The sequence below is a fragment of the Seriola aureovittata genome, chromosome 10, assembly GCF_021018895.1.
Source record: "Seriola aureovittata isolate HTS-2021-v1 ecotype China chromosome 10, ASM2101889v1, whole genome shotgun sequence".
Lineage (NCBI taxonomy): Eukaryota > Metazoa > Chordata > Actinopteri > Carangiformes > Carangidae > Seriola > Seriola aureovittata.
In genome coordinates, this window is record NC_079373.1 from 26,252,694 (window position 1) to 26,271,817 (window position 19,124).

The following is a 19,124-nucleotide window of genomic DNA, read 5'->3' on the forward strand; positions in this document are numbered from 1 at the left end:
AAAGAACTGGTTTGTCGGATACACAGCGCTGGGCTGCAGAGGGCAGTGTGCACCATTTTGTTTTTTTTTAGATGCATCTGTCTTGGTTACTTGAAGTTACCCAGTAACTAGGGCCCAACGTGTTACTACGTGTTCGGATCACTAACAGTTTCCTTTATCGATTAGTGAGGACTGGCAAATGTGCAGGATTTGATTCAACATGCGCTCCACTTTTTAACGGCTTATTTTACGTGTTTCCTCTATCAAATCTGGCAACCCGGCGCCCAAAGGCTAAGGTACTGGCTGCAGCTGTTTTAGCCTGCTGACTCCCAGTAAACAGCTCATGACAAGCGGCTGTAGGTGTTTACACTGCCATGCTAACGCCTGGATGACCTGACGGACCCACGGATAACAGGTAAAAGCATTTACCTCACTAATTACCGCTCCTGTTGGCCGATTGTCACGCTAAGAGATGCTAGCATGTAAATAAGCTAACATTATTTATCCTAATACAGATCGCCGTTGCCCGCAGAGCTAATGCTAACCGCTAATCTACGGTTTATATTCTTGTTGTTTTTAGCTAGCGGGCTAATTTTTTAAAACTTCCATTTCTCGGTTCTGAGGCTGAATCACGTAAAAGCCCCAAAAATATCTCATACTTTAATTCACAAACGGCTAATGTTGGTAAGCAATCAGTTTAGTTCTATACAAACCAAAATTATATGTTGCCACCTGTAATGTACGCAACGGAAATCGCATTTAAAAGCTTTTTTTTTTGTTGTTGCTATAATCGATAAAGCTAATTTTTAAACCAAGCCCCGAGGTAACGAAAACGCGACGCCAGACTCCATTCATAAAAATGACAAGTTAAATTTAATGTTGAGAAACTTTAAAGTCAACGCTGCCTTCTATAGTTGTGCCCTTGAAAACACTGTTAAAGACTTATAAACCTCCAAAACCTCAGGGTATTTTTTTAATTAAAGAAACAATGAGCATAGATTATTGTTTCGTCTCCACTTCTGTAGGTGGAGGGAAAGAAAAGTTTCAAAACAACCGAGATTTTATTAGATTAAAACTAAAGGAGAAGGACAATTTACACCCCGAATGCATCTTTACACCCAAAATATTGTATCAATCGATCAATATCTATTTATTGTGCTTAGCAGCAGTTTTAATAAGCAAACAAACATTTAAGTGTCACATTTTAAAACAGAGTTTGGTTTGATGTTTCTACACACCAAAGGAAGCAGCTGCCTTTGAGCCAGATATAAATAAAGCAGAAGATTCAACCTTAAAGCTTAATGGCATTATTATATGCAGCACTTTGGATGGTCTGTATTATTATAAATAAAGTTTATTTTTAAATATATTTTAGTTACAGTGGTAAGTTATTGCACCAGAGTATGTTCCAGATTGTTTATCAATAAAGATTTTATTTTGAAAATGCTCCCAGGAAACCTCGCCCTTAGCTGTGGCTCAGTTGACACATCCTTGTTTTGTGTTAAAGGTCAGTTGACTTTAGTTTTCTGATTGAAGTCCTGCATTGTGCTTTGTGTTAAAGGCCTTCACACCCGACTGTCTGATTCAGAGATCAGAGCCTGATAAGGTGAAGTTATTTATAGGTCAAAGGTGGTTGTGGTCTGTACGCTGTGGCTTGCGTCATGTGTGCAGCCCTGAGGAGAAGTAGTGGTGTGATGGTCACTATTGAGCTGTGGATCCTCTTAGTGGTGGTTTAGCGTTCAGCCTCTGAAAGATTTTTATTGATCCGTTGAAACCAGGAGGCAGGAGTGGTGTCTTCTTTCACTTCACCCGGTCCATCTGATCTCCCCTGCCATCTGTCCTTTTTAGTATTTGAAAGAAGTGTCTGTGTCTGTCTCTCGGTTATTTTCTAATATATCTTTCTTACTTAATTAAGCAATAGACTGACACATGTCACAGCTTTAATCTCAGTTTTTTGTCTTGCCTTATATGACCTCCATCTGACCAGGTTCAGGTTACATCCCTGTTTATCCAGAGTCATATAAAATATCAAACATTTATCTGAAACTTGTGAGGTCACTGTGACCTTTGACCATCAAACTCTAATCAGTTCGTCCTTGAGTCCAGGTGAACATTTTTACCAAATTTGAAGAAATTCCCTCAAGGTGTTTCTGAGATATCGTGTCCATGAGACTGGGACAGACAGGGCAGACAACTCAAAAAAACAACATGGCTGCTGCTCTGACTGGCGCCTGCGTTGAGGAATAAAAATGGCCATTTGTTATACTTTTCACAGACTGAAGCAGTGACCTGGGATAAACTCATGTTTTCAGTCTCAGCCGGTCGAAACATTGGAAGTCTGACACTGCTTTGCTTTGATGTGAAAGGCTGGACATTTGTTTCTGTAATAAGTTAACAGCAGAATTAAAAACATATATGTATATATATAAAGGATAAATAACTTTGTAGTGGATCTTCGGGTCCTCTTGGTTTGGAGTCAGTGTGGCGGCGTAACTCTTTTCACTGACATTATCCTTCATCATACAAGTGGCGACGGGAAAGTGAGGTTTGAAGAGAAGATAAAAAAATAGAAGTATTTGTTGTGAGGGAATAAAAAACCTTTTATTCATAGGGTGTTATCAGACTCAGCTTTATTGGCTTAAATGTGTTTGTTCATCCAAGGAAATTGACTCCGGTTTCCAGCGGCTCTCAGTGTATCCACACACTGTACCCATCACCGGACACAGTGTCCGGGGAGAGACTCAAGGACATACAGCGAAAACAAAGGACAACAAAGCCGAGCAGAGATAAATAAACATCAACATGAGGCTGTTATATACAACAATAGACACAACATGCAATATGTGTATATGAGACAACCAGAAGGAAACAGGTGACATTTATATTAATTAGGTTGTGTAAGTTACTTTATATCCATCCATATTCACACATATATATATATATATGTGTGTGTGTGTGAAGTATATTCTTATTGTTTATAGTATTTTATATTTTATCTTATTTATTTTAGATTCTACTAGATTTCTACTCTTATTTTATTTCTTATTACTTATATACTAATATATTATTTTCCCCTTCTGCTGCTGTGTCAAATTAGAATTTCCTCCACGGGGATCAATAAAGGTTCATCTTATCTTATCTCATATACATACAGTATGTGGTTGTGTACAGTATGTGGTTGTGTACAGTATGTGGTTGTGTACAGTATGTGGTTATGTACAGTGTAAACAGCCTCCTTTGTTGCACTGATATGCTGCCGTGAACAAAACTGGGCTGTGACTGATAATTATTGTCATTGTTAATTATCGAGTCTCGTGCGAGAACGTTTGCTCTTAAGTGATTTAAGGGAAGTTTTCTCATATTTATAATTTTCAGTAAACCTTTTAAACCTCAGGTAAAACACAGATGGTCTGCCTTTCTCCGCACACACAAACACAGCTTTGACCTCAGAATTATAACGAGTTAAGTTGATTGAATTTGGAGTTTGTGCATCATGACTGTCAGTTTGTTTATCTGGAGCGTTTCAGCGTGACAGCTTTCACTAAACTGTGTCAGTGTGACGGACGCCTCGGGCTCTTCATGCAGGTTTCTGCTCAGATGAACGTCAGTGCAGTATCTCACTTCGTTTCTCCGTTTTCTCTCCTTCAACTCAATTTAATATATTTATATTGTTGGATTTTATGTTTCAGTTGTGTGTTTTTTTAAATATATACTGTAATTATATGATTATGTTTTGTTATGCTAATAAAACAGCACCCCCAGTGGTTGTGTGGTGTAAAGGGAACGGGGATCGCTACATTTCTTATAATATTGAATATTGGCTGAAAGTCACAGTTCAGCTCTGTGACGACCTGGTGACAATATTTTGTCATTTTTTGTGTCACCTGTGTAAATGTCACATTTACAGCTCCGTTGAACTTTAATCTCATTACTGCTGGTTGTTTTCTGTTGCTGCTGCAGTAATTCTCCTGCCGTTCACACACATTATAAACCCCGAGGCTCAGACATCAGCTGAATAACTGAGATTTGAGTGTGTAGTGTAACGTGTGTGTCGGGCCTGAGGGGATGGACATTCCTCTGCGCCATTGATTACGCCGGTAGCTTCGAGCCTGGGAGGTCACGAGGACCTCGAGGGTCACGTGACTCATTCCTCGGTTTCATCCCAGCTGAGCCGCCTGACATGGGGCCGCCCGGGTGGGTGGGGAGTCTGTCTCTGCTCTGCTCAACTGGTTCCCAGTTTGTCTGCGCTGCAGCTGAGGGAGGATGAAGCTGACCTCTGAGCGGAGGGATGAGGTGAGCAGAGTGTTGCGGACGGTCAGTGTGGTTTATGATTTCTCTGGTGAGGAGCAGACGGCTGAACTGATCGATCGATAGGAGAAAGTTCAGTGGCTGTTGAAGCTGTTTGATCACTGGGAGAATGACAGGTCGGATATTTTTTAGATCAACGAAGCCCCAAAACAAATGTACGAAACTTACATCTATTCCAGAAGCTGTAAATGCAAAAGCGATTATTTTTATGTTACTGATAGATATACTTGTTTATGTAGGACTTTTATTTTGTGGTTTTGTTTACAGACTGATTATCTTTACTGCTCCCTGATGGATGAATTATGTATTTTGTTAAATACATTTGGTGCATCAGAGTATTCAATATATTTTGTCAAATCTTCCCTGTGGCGCCACCATGAGGTCGACATTATTTATCTGGTACTTTAGCTAAAAAACCAAAACCTGCAAAACTCTTAGGGCTACTTAGCAAGTGTTAGCATGCTAACACGCTAAGATGTTGAACATTATTAGGAGTGAAACGAATGATCGATTACAGACTCAGAGCTGCTGGCGTGACTGTGAACTCTCTGTAAATCAGATTGTGAAGGTTTTATATCATTATCTATGAAATCAGATCTGAGCAGCCTCTAGATTATTGCAGATAGCAGATGATGTAATGTATAACGTTCATGTTGTGTTTCTATTTTTATATTTAACAGCTCATTCATAAAGACAATAATGATCATATTGAGTGTCTAATGTTTAGTCTCCCCCATTTACAAACATGAAGGGGGAATATTAGAAACACAGATAGATAGATAGATAGATAGATAGATAGATAGATAGATAGATAGATAGATAGATAGATAGATAGATAGATATGTCATTTATGTATTTACTGTAATATAGTTCTGTACAACACAGCACTGTACTGGATTGCATTAGTGTATTTATCTAAGTGACTGTGAAGTGCATAATGAATTACTGTGTGTGTGTGTGTGTGTGGCCTCGGCCTGAGGCCAGAGACATCTGACAGATCACACGTTTCATTTCTTGACTCACAAGAGAAATCGCACTATGATTTACATCCGGAGCTTCTTTCCAACCACAGCTAACAGTTATTTCCATATTGATTAACCTGCACGGTATTTTCAGGATTAATTGTTTGGTCTTTGAAATGTCCGAAATGGCACAAATGACATCTTCACATCAACAGCCTGGAGATGACTCGAATGATTCATCTATCCTCAAAATAGCTGCTGATTAATTTCATTTTCTGTTGATTGACCCGTCAGTTAGCTGGCAAATTGTTTCCGACTGTTCTGGAGGCCAGACGGTCTGTTAATGAAAACTTTGGGGTAAAGTTTTGACCTCATGAAGAGCAAACTGGGATTGAAATATTGTCTGTAGACGACAGTACTGACACGCATTCCTGCCAATGGTCTCACACTATTCGACTGATCGATACAGCGCAGGCTGCACGCGATCAAACATGGATTGTGAACAACACAGGTCCCAAATATCTTTGCAGATGTTTTATGAGGAAGGAAACGGATTCAACGTGTTTGTTAGACCTCAAGGATTCACACAAATGATGTTCATCAACATGATTATTTGGTGAGAAGACGGCGACTCCACAGGGTTACATGCAGGAGAGTCGGCCGTGACGGGAGCTGCAGCTTTGAAAGAATCAGAAAATCCCGGAAAAAAATAAAATTCGTCAAAACAATTATTCAAATCAGCCTGAAAGGGACTTTTTGTTCTGGTGGCCTCCGTCTCGTCTCCGCTGCCGATTCCAACAGAGCGGTTAATTAAGATTATTCTGTTTTTTCTTTCAGAGATAAATTTAGAGACATGTTCGAATCACAAGATCGCTTCTGGAGCTTTGTTTTTTCTCTTCTCAAACATCAGTGATCAGCTATAACTCAGTTCTTGACAAATGTCCAGGATTTCCACATGCTAGTCACTGTCATCATTTATCCATTACCATCTATGTAATAGGTATTTATAGTTTAAGGCAAAACATTTTCTTTCTTTCTTATGACTCAAACTTTTTTTCCAAGAACAAAAATTTGCTAAACTTTACCCAGCAGCCAGGTCTGATCCCAAATGATCAAATATGACGACTGTTTTCTCGATAATGCCTCTGTATCAACATTTTAAAATTCAAATCTTTGGTTTTGTTTTATCAGGATAATTTCCTGTTCGTACTTTGGCTTCAAAAGTTTCACCGAAATGTGCGAAGGAGAATCTTTATTTGTTCCGTAGCACATCTGTAGAGGTGGTCGAGTAGTTTAGAACTTTTTTGATCGAGGTCTGTTTAATAAGTATTTTCAGTGTACAACAGAACACTGTATCCGATCTGATACCAAGTGTCAGGACCTGTCTAATCATGATCCTCTCCTCCTCCTCCAGGATCCAGACTTCCAGCTCCTTATGGCTGTATATGATGAGAACATCCTGAAGAATACTTTCTACTTGGCGCTGGAGAAGCAGAGACCGGACCTCTGCAGCCGAGTGGCAGAGCTCCACGGCATCGTGAGTCACGCCGCGTTGTCTCCTTTTTAGTTTCTTTGATTTTACCACCATCGCTCTGCTGAAGGCAAGTTGGCTGAAAACGTTATAGTAGGAATGTCCGAATGTAGTGCAGATTTTAACAGGGAAAACTGACAAAAAGAATTTCCATCCACTACCGTCATGCAAACATTAGGAGTTGGTTTGTTGAGATAAACAGCTGGTGGAGCTGATTCTCCAGTTGGTGCCATTAAACCACCACAGAAGAAGATGAGGTGATTAAAAGAGCTCCAGTCAAAGGTCAAACAATGGGAAAACATGATTGAAATCTGACATTTCTGTTTGTTTCATGTGTTAAAGGAGCTACTTGAAAGTTTTGCTATTGCCACATAGCTAACGTTAGCATTAGCAGCTGTTTACTTACCAGTCTTGGCAAGAACTTCGGCTGCTTCGGCATTTACAAAACAAAAAATGATAATACGGCCTCTGAGCAGCTACTTCTTGAGGTGCCACCTGGGCGCTAAGGTGACTCGTATTGACCGGGGCTAGCTGGTTAGCATGCTAACGTCAGTAGAAGAAAAGAAGTGACAAATAGAAGCAAAACAACAGTTAACATTGAACTGGCAACTTTTATTCTAGACTGGTAAGTAAAAACACAGCTGCTAATGCTAACGTAAGCTATGTCGTTATAGCAAAAACTTTAGTGACGAGTGACGTCTCATCATCTTTTCACCAAGTCTGTTGCCATAGTCACCCAGTGTGATGTCAAGCCTAAAAAACATCCGTGTATGTTGGTGGAAATAGTTGTTATGTCTTAGGTTTCAGTTTAACCCTGTCGTCCGTCAAGACTCCAGATTTTGAAGACCCAGACTTCACTTGTCAAACTTGATTTCTCAGGAGTCAGGAACTGCTGACAAACTGAAGGGCAGGTCGTCTTGCTCATGGCGGTTCAGTGTTTCAATTGTAGTTTGAGCACTGCTGGGTTTCTGTTTAACAAGTACTAAAGTGTGGACAGGCGATCAAATCTCAGCAGGAGTTCAGGTCTTAACAAACCACAGAAGGGAACAAGACGAAATGCAAGTGCTTCATTGCTGAAATGAGAAGCACCAACTGGAAGAAAACCAGACTGTGGAGCAACAGAGACTGAATGCAGAGAGAAAACACAACAGTACAATAGAACCAGTAACGTGGCAAGTGCGAGCAGACCACAGAGTTTCCTTTAACACCAGCTTTCACCGGCCACTTCCTCCTCTGCCAGCGTCTTTGACAGATTTCCCACAGTCGGTTTTCACCCTTCAGCCTGGATCAGTCTCATTTCCAGTCTTCAAATGTTTTAGATCAGGAGACAAAAGAAACTTCCTCAGTCTCATTTTGAAATAACTCTAAATGTTTTATGTGTCAGACCTCTTCCTGTCTTAACAGCACATCGAGGTGTCATTTCACCAGAGGGGTTTTTTTGTTGTGGTTTTAGCACTCACTCCCTCAGACACCTCCTCCTCCTCTCAGCCAGCTCTGTGCGTTCACTGCATCTCTCAGGTTATATTTAAGGTGGCTACAGAATTAGTCTCAGTATGAACATTTGTTGAGGTGAGGCTGGGTTTGATAACATGATTGATAAATGAGTTTTCTCAGTCACATGCAACTTTAAAAAAAAAAGAGATAGAAAGTGCAACCGCGTTGATAATGGATAAATATCAAATAACAACTGGAAAATCGGTTTGTGAAACTTGCTGTGGCTTGTCAAGACGCAGATAAGAGTCGAATGTCTTGAGCGCAGGCCGGCAGCAGCAGCTCTGACTCACCAGGACTCCTCTGGAAACTCAGATGATCTGAACGTCGTAAAAATATCAGCACGCAGGAGGATTCATCTGTAACTAGATTACAGCTCGTAAAACCCATTTCACAGCAGACGGCTGACCTGGAAGATCAGTTATACAACACAGTTCACCGCACACTCGACCACACATCAGGATTTCACAATTTTTCTGGCTCGTGATCATGTTTTTAGATCCTTTAGATTCTCCTCACCCAGTAAATAAAGTGTTGTTGATTTGTCACGTGAACGTAAGAATGATTGTCTTCTAGTCGTCAGAGTGTCGGGGAAAGACTGGATGGTGTGAGCAGAAATGTCAAATTTCAAACCTTAAAGGATTTATTTGTAAGTTTCACTAATGCTACGTAGCCAGTGTTAGCATTGATAGATGTTATTTACCAGTCTTGGCAATATATCCTCTGATCAGCTGCTTCTTCGGACTGGACGCTACAGTGACTCGGTATCGGAAAGTGACGAGACAGTCCGAATGGGCAGAAGCTAGCTGAAAGAAAAAAGTATTGTGATATGAGTCACAAAAATGATGATGATGTGATTTGTGTTTTGGGTCTTGTACCAAACAAACATGTTTCTTTACGTCTGGAGAATATGATTTATAGACCAGAGCGTCTCTGTTGCATCACAACATTTTTACCTTTTATAAGAAAAATTGCAGCTCCTGCAGTTTGGATATTGCACTTGGCCAAACTGTGATTTCTATTGTATTTCAATTAATTGTGCAGCCCTAATTAGTAACGCAATATTCTAGATGATACTCAGTGTCTTTATATATCTCATTGACCTGATGTTTACAATCAGAGTTTCTGGTCACAGAGAGAATTCGTTCTTCTTTCACGTCTCAGCAGCTCAGAAAAGTGAATTATGAGGAAACAAATCAGCAAAGAATTTGAGAGATTGGATTTAGTTTTTTGATTAGCTTTGAAATCAAGTTGATGGATGATTTAAAAACAACTCGGTAACATTATTTTTGTCCCGTGTTACCACAAACCTGCAGGTCCTCGTTCCCTGCTGTGGAAGTTTGAGCGTCAGCAGCTTCTCAGACTCTCAGTTCGACAGCTATGTCCTGCAGCCGGTGGAGGACGGATACCAGACTGCGGACGGAAAGGTTTGTCTCCCGTCTCCATCAGAGTCACTTGAAAGCACCGAGCCCCCAAAAAAATAATATGCAGGAATTAAGTGTGTTGACTGAGATGTTATGATACGCTGTGAAACACATGATGCAGCCTGTCAAAACTGTATCAGCCGCTCCCAAACTCTGGATTACGAACAAAGCCCCGTTTCACATTTTGACTTGTCACAGCAGAAGAAGCACAAATGGAACTAATGACATTATTGAATAATGTCACTGAGCCAACACACAGCAGCAGTATGAGATCAAAACAGCCGGCGCCAAAGAGACACTTATATTTGTGTTGTTTTCATTTAGTTTTACCTGTCTGTATGTCCTTTTTATTTCCATCATCACTTTGTAAGAGTGTTTTTAAAAAGAACCATAAATAAATGAAGTTTATTTTTGGGTCTTGGCTGTTTTAAAGCCTAAATTAAAAACAGGAGTTTCCTATTGGCTGCGACAAAATCAAGATTTAAAGGAGGAGATTCCAATTGGCTTTTACAAAATCTAATTGTAAACCCACAGGATGTAACGTCTGCCTCTAGCTGTCTCTCAATTAAAACAGTAATAAAAGATGGCGTTTGGTGATGTAGTGAAGCAGCGTTGGATCATGGGAGGTGTTGCCGTCGGCGTCTCCTGGTTTGGATTCCTTCAGTGTCGGTGGTTCAGGAGGTTTTTACCAGCAGCTGAATGATCCGCAGAGGTTTCCTCCTCTCCACAACAAACACACCAGGGGATTAAAACCAGCAGAAACACTGAATAAATCAGTCTCACTTTAAAAATCAGAGATTCACTGACACAGTTCAGCGGACACAGGACGTCTCTGAGCTGAGCTGTCGAACGTTTCCTCAGCTTGTTTCTGTGACAACTTCAGATCCAGACGTCCGACGACTAAAATCCTTCATCTGGTTCAAAAGTTTAAAACCACCGAGGTGTAAAAAGTGAATCTTAAAAAATGTGACTTAAAACTGGATAAAGGTCGATATTGAGCTTCTGTCAGACAAACTCAACTGACACATGATCATAGAGGATGTGATGTCACTGACAGGCGACCAATCAAACATTACCATGATTAAAATCACAGATTTCTCTAAGTTTGAGAATTGATTGAAACATTTGGGGAAATGTAAGAACACAACACAACAACACATAGAACACAGGTCTAGATGTTTTTAGACATTTTAATGTGGAGAAGTTACAGGTTATAACTTAAAATCAAGACACTGGTTCCTCAAACGTCTGAATCAAAGTCAGATCATGTTCCCTGTGTGTTCAGGGAATTTGTTTTTGAGAAGTAAAATCAGTAGGATTAGAGATAACAAAGAAGTGCAGTAAAAGAAACACCTGCTCTGTCTCCTTCAGTGTAAAATCCAGAATCTGTGAATAGGTTTAGTTCCTGGACACAGAAATGATGAACACATAAACATTTCCCAACCTTACCTTCATTTAGCTGCTAATATGACAGTATAAAAACTCTTTGCTGTTGTTGTTGTGTTTCAGGAGGTCAGGATCCAGGACAGGCAGGTCCTGCTGGGATCCGGCTTCCCGGCTCCGGCGTCGGTCCCGATCCTGTTCGAGGAAACCTTCTACAACGACCAGGAGCAGAGCTACAGCATCCTGTGCATCTCCCGGCCCGTCGAGGTGGAACCCAGCCCCGCCGAGAACAACCCGCCGCCCCCTTACTGCCTGAAGAGCGTGGAGGACGTCAGGGAGTTCCTGGGCAGCCACGCCCAGAAACTGGACAAGTTCGTCCACGGCTTCTGTCAGGCCTTCAAGGAGCAGGAGAGGAAGGGACTGCGACACCACATCGTAGGATGAACTCTGAAGTCTTCTTCTCCTTTGTCTTCATTCCTTCTGCCAACATCCTCTTTTTCCATTTCTGTCCTCCTGTCATCTTTCTTTTTTCCTTTACCTCTTCGTCTTTTCTTTTTCCATTTCTTTTTAATCACTCAACTTCCTGCAGCGTCCTCCTCTCTCTTCATGTTCTTCATGTTGTTCTGTTTTTTATTGATTCGGTACTTTTAGTCAGCAGAGGTTATAAAATGCTTCACAAAAAGAATAAAGCAAATCATACAGACATTTAACTTTTATATTGAGTCTAACTTGTTTTACACAGACTTTCTTGTGTTTTATTAAAATGAACTAAACCATGTAAAGGTTTAATTTTTACGACACTCCAGCACTGACAGCTCTCCCTCCTCCCTCCGCTCAGGACTCGGTGAACGGCCTCTACACTAAGTGTCTTCAGTGTCTGCTGAGAGACTCTCGCCTGGTGAGTAGCCGACCGTCCTGTCGGATCAGCTGTTAGTCTGGGGCAGTGGAGAGTGATGGAGACACAGTGGGACGGGTTGGGTTGGGAATTTGAGAAGCAGATTTGTGTCCAAGTTCAGGTGCAGGATCCCTGGAAACCAGATTTTCTACACTGGAAGTGACGCAGTCGGTCACAGAGTTCTGTTCTTGCTTTAAAGATTCTCTACAGACATTTTTTTAAACTTTGTAAAGATCCTCTGCTACAAAAAGTGAAAAAAAAAAAAACTGCACTTACTTCCTGATTGATAAACCTGGATCAGGCCTTGAGCCCCGCCCACCACCTGCTGGCTCCAGGTGGACAGGTGAAAGAGCAGAGAGCATCAAAATGGTGAGAGGAGGAAACATCAGAGAGACTCAGTCAGACCCAGACTCAGAGGAGGAGTCTGTTGAGACCAGAACCAGAGACTAGCAGACGGATCAGAACGGTTAGCGCAGTTAGCATCTTCCATTTGTTTGTGTTGATTGTTAGCTTGTAACTGGCGGTGGCTGGCGCCTCTGAGCGATCCGCCTCCTGAACTGGGACACGAGTCTTAACGAGATTATCTGCCACTCCGAGCCCCACCTTCTTCTCTGGTCGATTTTCTGCCTAATCACAGTGATGCGAGGAGTTGCATCACATCCTGTGGTGACTAATGTCACTTCTCTGCCTTCACTGCTCTGACGGAGGCTGTTTGTTCTTTCTGCAGAAACTCCTGGCCAAGCAGGAGCTTCAGATGACTCTACTCAAACAGGCGGTGGAGGTCAGTTCACTCAGATCACATTAATGTTTCCATGTGCACACGCTTTCAAAATAAAAGTCTTAGTCTGTAAGTTAGCAGCCTCCATATCTGAACGACAACCTGAGTGATCCCACAAACTTATACACTGTTAGTGCAGTAATTAACCCTTTCACTACCACAGCATGATTCACATAAGCATCACAATACCTCAGGATAACTAAAACCTCCTTTCCTGCTTTGAAAGAGTAATTCAGTTGTTGTCACTGTGACCAAAACTCAACGTCACCAAATCAAATGTTAGTTGGTTTAAATGTTTGATGTTTCTGCTGGACTGTGTCTGACACCGCTGTGGCTTCGCTTTCTTAGAACTGTGACGGAAACTAAAACGATCTTTGTCGTTCTTCTTCTTGTTCTTGTTCTCCTCCTTCTTCTCCTCAGATGTATGTTCATCATGGTATCCATGATTTAATCTTTAACTTTGTGGGAACCCTTGAAGCCAGCCAGGTGAGTCTGAGCTCTCGGTGATGAAAACACCTGATCTACTAACGAAAGAACAGACTTTGAATTGTTGTAATTGTTGGGTGTTTTGTTGGATTTATTGCACTTACTCTACCTCCTGTGGAAAACTGGCTAAGTGCGGATGACAGAGGGGTTTGAAAGCATTTTAAAACATTCAGCGACAAGTGTTTCGGTGAATTGAATCTTAATTAAACTGTTAATGTCAGGTTTTGGTGTCAAGATCTCCATCTGTAGGAACTGTTTACTAGTTTGTTTGTTGGTTTTTCTAGTATTTATTCATCTGTTTTGAGTTTGTATTACTTTACTTAATTTGTTTGTCTTAAATTATTTGCTTATTTAGTATAGTTAGTTTGGGTTAACTAGTATTTTGTTGGGGCCATGGGCACATTAGGTGATTTAGGTAGGTAGGACCAGCATGCACCTGGGTGGGCCTATGTTTTTTTTTTACCAAAGCAGGAAACAGTTCCTTGGTTTAAATACAGTTTAAAAAATGCAGTGGCTTTGTTCGGACAATGTATTCCTTTGCCTGCGTAGACCACATCCCCATGATGCATCAGTGGCCTTCTGAGTTTTATGTTGGACTTAAATTAGTTTGAAGACAAATGGCCGCTCCACCATCAATGAAGAGGAAACACGGACCATTGGTGAATGAATGCAACAAGTTACATGCAGACATAAATCACAGAATATCAAAGCACTGAGGCATTAAATAAATCCAGAAATGCATGAAACATCTCAGACGATGACGAATCTGAGAGTTAAAGGAGATCAGAGCGCGGCGCCTTCGTGGAGTTGCTGCTTCTGTCGCTGTAATGAAATCATCAGTGGATGAGCTGCTCTCATGTCTCTTCTGCTGCTTGTCAACAGGACGCTGCCTTCAACAAAACCACCAGGAGTCTGCAGGAGCTGCAGCAGAAAGACCTGGGAGTGAAACCTGAGTTCAGGTCAGTCACGCCTGGAATCTATTCAGATCTCAGATTTTGGATATCAACCATGTGTTCAGCCGTTTTGATTGAGAATAAAAATCCAGAAGACGAACAACAAGCAAATGTGTTATTTGTGCAGGTTTCTCTCTAATCCCAGGTTTCAGATTGACCTGTGTGAGATTTAGATTTCACCACTTCCTGCTAGCAGCTGAATCACAGTGCGATAACGAGACACTGACGAAAAGATAAAGACAAAGTCGAGTCTCCGCAAGTTGATTTTCCTCGAAAAAGACCTAAACCAACAACTGCCTGGATGGAAGGAAGGAAACCAACCTGACAACTGTTGTTTATTTGGAAAATAGTTCAGTGTGTATATATTAAAACGTCCAGAAACAGCTGATGAAGGATCTTAAAGGTGTAAAACAGATGAGCAGTTCCTAAACACAGTTTGTCATCCTGAAACCTTCTACAGAAGAAGAACACGACTGTGTTTGTTTACATTTCCTGTCAGATAAAATATCAAGGTGTTAAACAACCCACATGTGGCTTTCTGAAACCCCCTGCGTCATCTTTAAATAGACATGTTGTAGGTGCTGACTTGTGTTTGAAGCTGTTATCTCTCACTCAGCTGTGACCTGTGCTGCTCTTGTTCTTCCTCCAGTATAAACTTGTCCCGGGCAAAGAGAGAGCTGAGTCAGCTCAACCAGAAAACCTCCCCGCTCCTCAAACTGCTCTGCCTGCGCAGAGTCACCGTGACGGCCACGCAGACGCCCAGACGCACCGGTACGCACTGTGTTTCTAGATGTGTGTGTTTGAGTTCTTCAGTTTTCTAATCTCCATTTTCAGGACCAGAATAATCTTCATGAGGTCTTTGTCTTTTAAAGTAATCTGTTTGGTGATTTGCTCAGACGACGTCGTGGTTATAAAATCAGGATTTGACCATAGGCATAGTCGTCACCAAAACTCAAATATTGTATCAACATTTAACGATTCCCGGTTCTAGAAAACAAGAGATCAGAACAAAAACTAAACTAGAGAGACTTTGCCTGGGGAACAGCTGATTTGAAGCATCAGACCATGAACTCTAAACAAAAACATCAGTATCGTATCTGATGAAGTTTAATTCATTGTGGAAACCAAATATGGAATCACAGTTAATGTATTACAGATTGTGCAGCTCTGACTTCAACTGACATCAGCTGAGATAAACTTCCTCAGAACAACCTGAAACCATCAGGGGAAAAAAACTGACATTTTTGAATCTTTATCATCTTTAAATTTAGTCGCTAATACAAAATCCTTTTTATGTCCTGAGCCTGAAAGTGAGACTTTTCTGTCTCTGTTTCCATTTCAAAAACTTCTGTTTATGAATAATGATTCTTCCTCGGATGTATCTCATCAAAGACTAATGTTTTGGACCGTCAGTGTGTAAGTCGGTCACCTTTTTCTGGCCGTGCGGACTGAACTCCGCATGATCTCCGAGCGTCCTCTCATTGTCTGTAATCAGATCAGCTCCCAGAACAAAACCCGCTCTGTCAGCCTCCAATGTGTTTGTCCAGTTTGCTTTGGAAATCCGAGCTTATTGGAACCACAACAACCCCGCTGTCAGTCTGCAGAGTGGTACGATCCGCTCCTAATTAATGTTTGTGAAGTGGCCAATTGAGTCATTTGGTTTGCACAGAGGGGAGACGCTGTCAGCTTCAGGGTGACGCAGCAAAATGACCGCGTTGTTCTTGTGTTGTGCGTCTTCCCCTGCAGTCAGCATCGAGGCCGTGAGCGCGGACGACCTGCTCTCCGTCATCCTCTACCTGCTGGTGAAGACGGAAATCCCCAACTGGTGAGCTGTGGGGGCGAGCCACTGTGACCTTTGACCTTGTGGCTTGTTGAGAGGTTGTGGTGGAGTCAGTCATCAGTCTTGTCATGTGGCGTGGAAACTGAAATATGAAATATGAAAGCCGTTTACTCGGCTGTCATGGAGACGAGACTCTATCAAAGAGTTTTTCCTCTCAGTTAATCGCACCACATGTTTGTGCGTCAACAGTTTGTCTAAAATGAACCCAAAGACCAGAAACACACAAAATAATAAACATTTATCAGGCTGAACATTTTCCAAACAAATTATCTTTATATCAAACAGCAGGCTCCAATTAAAAAATATGTTTTTCTCAGGATTCAGGTCACTTTTGTTAAATTAAAGCTCCTCCAGTGTAAAGGTCTGTGTCCATGTGTAGTGTGATTATAGATCAGCTCTAGCTTCTATATTAATACTGTGAAAGTATCAAAGCCTCAGTCCACAGAGAAATGCACACAGCCTGTATTCAGAAACTGAGCCTTAAAACCAGCCGTAAGGACTTCTGGAACTTTGTGATGTCACAACAAAGCAGTCACCAAGCCCCGCCCACCTGGACCCACCATCCAAACCTTGCAGGATTTGGTTTCTCTGAGTGTTTTTACCTGAAATCTGTTATATTTTTATTGGATCATTCAGAGAACAGTCAGCCAATCAGAGGAGAGGATCAGAGGCTACTCTCTTCTGATTGGCTCACAGACCTGTTGTTACTAGAGCTGCAGAGAGAAACCTGAGAGAGGAGATGTGAAACTACACTGAGATGGTGTATGGTTCTTAAAACCACAAATATATCTTCTTATGGATCAACACTTCAAATAAGACACAGATGAAGAGGAAAATATGGAGCTTTAATTTTTTTTACTCTTCTTCTTTAGTTTCAGTCTCAGTTTGTACAGCTGTAGAAAAATTGATGCTACTAAAGGTAAAACATAAAAAGACAAAATCTCATGGTTCTTGGTTTCATCCACATCATGTTTACCATTAAACATCCTGTTAAATATTGTTAAACATCCATCAGTGTCACTAAATCTTTTTGTTTGTTTTCAGGATGGCCAACCTGAGCTACATCAGGAACTTCTGCTTCAGCCACTCCAGTAAAGATGAACTCAGCTACTGTCTGAGCACCTTCGAGGCCGCAGTGGAGTACATCAACCTGGGGAAGCTGCAGGACACACACTCTGTGAGAGACACACACACACACACACACACAGTGTTGTATCGCAGCAGTATTTAAAACTAACCGATGGTTTGTCGTTTCTCTTCAGGGCTCAGGTGAGCTGAACGACAAGGCGCTGTTCAAAGAGAGGATGAGGTCGTTGTCTCAGAGCGCCGCCACGCCCATCAACTGTCTGTTTGAGGTGAGCTGCAGGGAACGTGAAGGCCCACCACAGAGTTATTAGTTTATAATTGGATATCGTAGTAATTTCTTGTGTCTGCGTGTGATGTAGCACATAGCGAATGGAAGCGAGGCCGAGGTTGAACGGCTGCTGAGCGAAGGAGAGATGGATGAGGACGTCAGGATGTGTCACCCCCTCTGCTCCTGTGACCTCTGTGACCTCCAGCTGTCCGGGTCAGCATCTACACACACCTAAAACTAAACTTAAACCTAAACTTTAACTTAAAACTAAACCTAAACTTTAACTTAAATCTAAACCTGAATTTAAACCTTAACCTGAACCTAAATTTCAACCTGTGGCTTAATCCTAAACCAGGCAGATGTGCCTTCACTACAGTGGTTTAAAACTGAACCTGGAGCTCAGCAGAAACCAGGGCGAGCACCTGCTTCTGTTTTCTTTTCTACTCGTATTTCTACTCAAGATTCATTTCCCCCTTTTCTCCGTTTTTGTTACACCACAATCAGGAAACAAAAACTCAGTGCTGATTTCACTTCCCACTTCAACTCAGACACTCAAACACTTGCTTCCTTTAAATGTGTAACTGTGTAATGCCACATACTGTATATATATATATAGATGTGTGTGTGTGTGTGTGTGTGTGTCTATATATTTTTAGTGGCTGTAAACTGTGAAGAGTCACCTGCAGGGGATGTGATTTGCATTTAAATAAATACTTGACATCACATTGACAAAAGTGTGAACAGTGTGTGACTTTCCAGCGTGGTTATGAATTTAAAGAGCGTTTGACACAGTTTCTATCTGACACTTTCATCAGAAACAATTATAATTATAATAAACTTAATATGTATAGCACCTTTCATACAAGAAATGTAGCACAAAGTCGCATGAAAATGAACATAAAAACATTGATGTAAAATGAAACCACCTGTCAGTTTCAGTGCACTTTCTAAACGGTCTGTCGGGACGTTATGTTCTGCTGTTTCTGCTGCAGGCGGCTGAACGACCCGTCCATCGTCACGCCGTTCTCCAGAGACGATCGAGGTTACACTCCACTGCACGTCGCTGCTATCTGTGGTGAGCGGCTGCTGACGTGCAGAGGGATAAAGAATGAGAATAATATGAGCCGTAATTCACCTGTGAAACTGGTGACCTACTTTCTGTGTGTGTGTGTGTGTGTGTGTGTGTGTGTGTGTGTGTGTGTGTGTGTGTTGTGTGTGTGTGTGTGTGTGTGTGTGTGTGTGTGTGTGTGTGTGTGTGTGTGTGTGTGTGTGTGTGTGTGTGTGTGTGTGACAGGTCAGGCCCAGCTGATAGACCTGCTGGTGTGTAAAGGAGCGCCGGTCAACGCCACGGACTACCACGCCCTCACACCGCTGCACCTGGCCTGCCAACGAGGATACCAGGGAGTCACGGTGAACACACACACACACACATTCACACTCCTACAGCACAGTGTTTGTCTGTGTGTGTCTACATGAAAGAAAAACATAAACCAAAAACATAAATCAAATTTATTATTCATTATTTATATATTTATTAATTATAAAGTTGTACACAGTATTTCTCACATACAAAAGTGTGTTTAATGTGCAGTAACTTGACTCCCATCGTAGAGCAGTTCCTCTTATCACTGAGAAAAGTAACACAGTGGAGTCATATGATAAAATTATCATATCATAAGTGCAGTATATAATAATAAATAAAGTAGATTATACAGTAATAAATGTTGGTTAATCACTGAT

General features: G+C 41.5%; 1 protein-coding gene across 3 annotated transcripts in view; it reads left to right on the forward strand.

Moving 5' to 3' along the window:
* The window catches only part of ankrd27 (ankyrin repeat domain 27 (VPS9 domain)), a 33,943-nt gene that overhangs the window by 5,709 nt on the left and 9,110 nt on the right, over nt 1-19,124 (forward strand). Inside the window, exons 1-15 of one of the 3 annotated variants that reach the window (XM_056386945.1) lie at nt 64-394; nt 6,664-6,786; nt 9,588-9,698; nt 11,205-11,513; nt 11,917-11,976; nt 12,701-12,754; nt 13,172-13,237; nt 14,120-14,196; nt 14,840-14,961; nt 15,937-16,015; nt 17,075-17,207; nt 17,293-17,385; nt 17,476-17,597; nt 18,377-18,459; nt 18,679-18,794. In XM_056386945.1, coding sequence (XP_056242920.1) covers nt 6,685-6,786; nt 9,588-9,698; nt 11,205-11,513; nt 11,917-11,976; nt 12,701-12,754; nt 13,172-13,237; nt 14,120-14,196; nt 14,840-14,961; nt 15,937-16,015; nt 17,075-17,207; nt 17,293-17,385; nt 17,476-17,597; nt 18,377-18,459; nt 18,679-18,794 — 1,527 coding nt within the window. In that variant the 5' untranslated portion in view covers nt 64-394; nt 6,664-6,684. Of the gene's footprint in view, nt 1-63; nt 395-4,253; nt 4,273-6,663; nt 6,787-9,587; nt 9,699-11,204; nt 11,514-11,916; nt 11,977-12,700; nt 12,755-13,171; nt 13,238-14,119; nt 14,197-14,839; nt 14,962-15,936; nt 16,016-17,074; nt 17,208-17,292; nt 17,386-17,475; nt 17,598-18,376; nt 18,460-18,678; nt 18,795-19,124 lie in introns of those variants that run through there. The other 2 variants (XM_056386944.1, XM_056386946.1) reach the window with 2 other exon arrangements.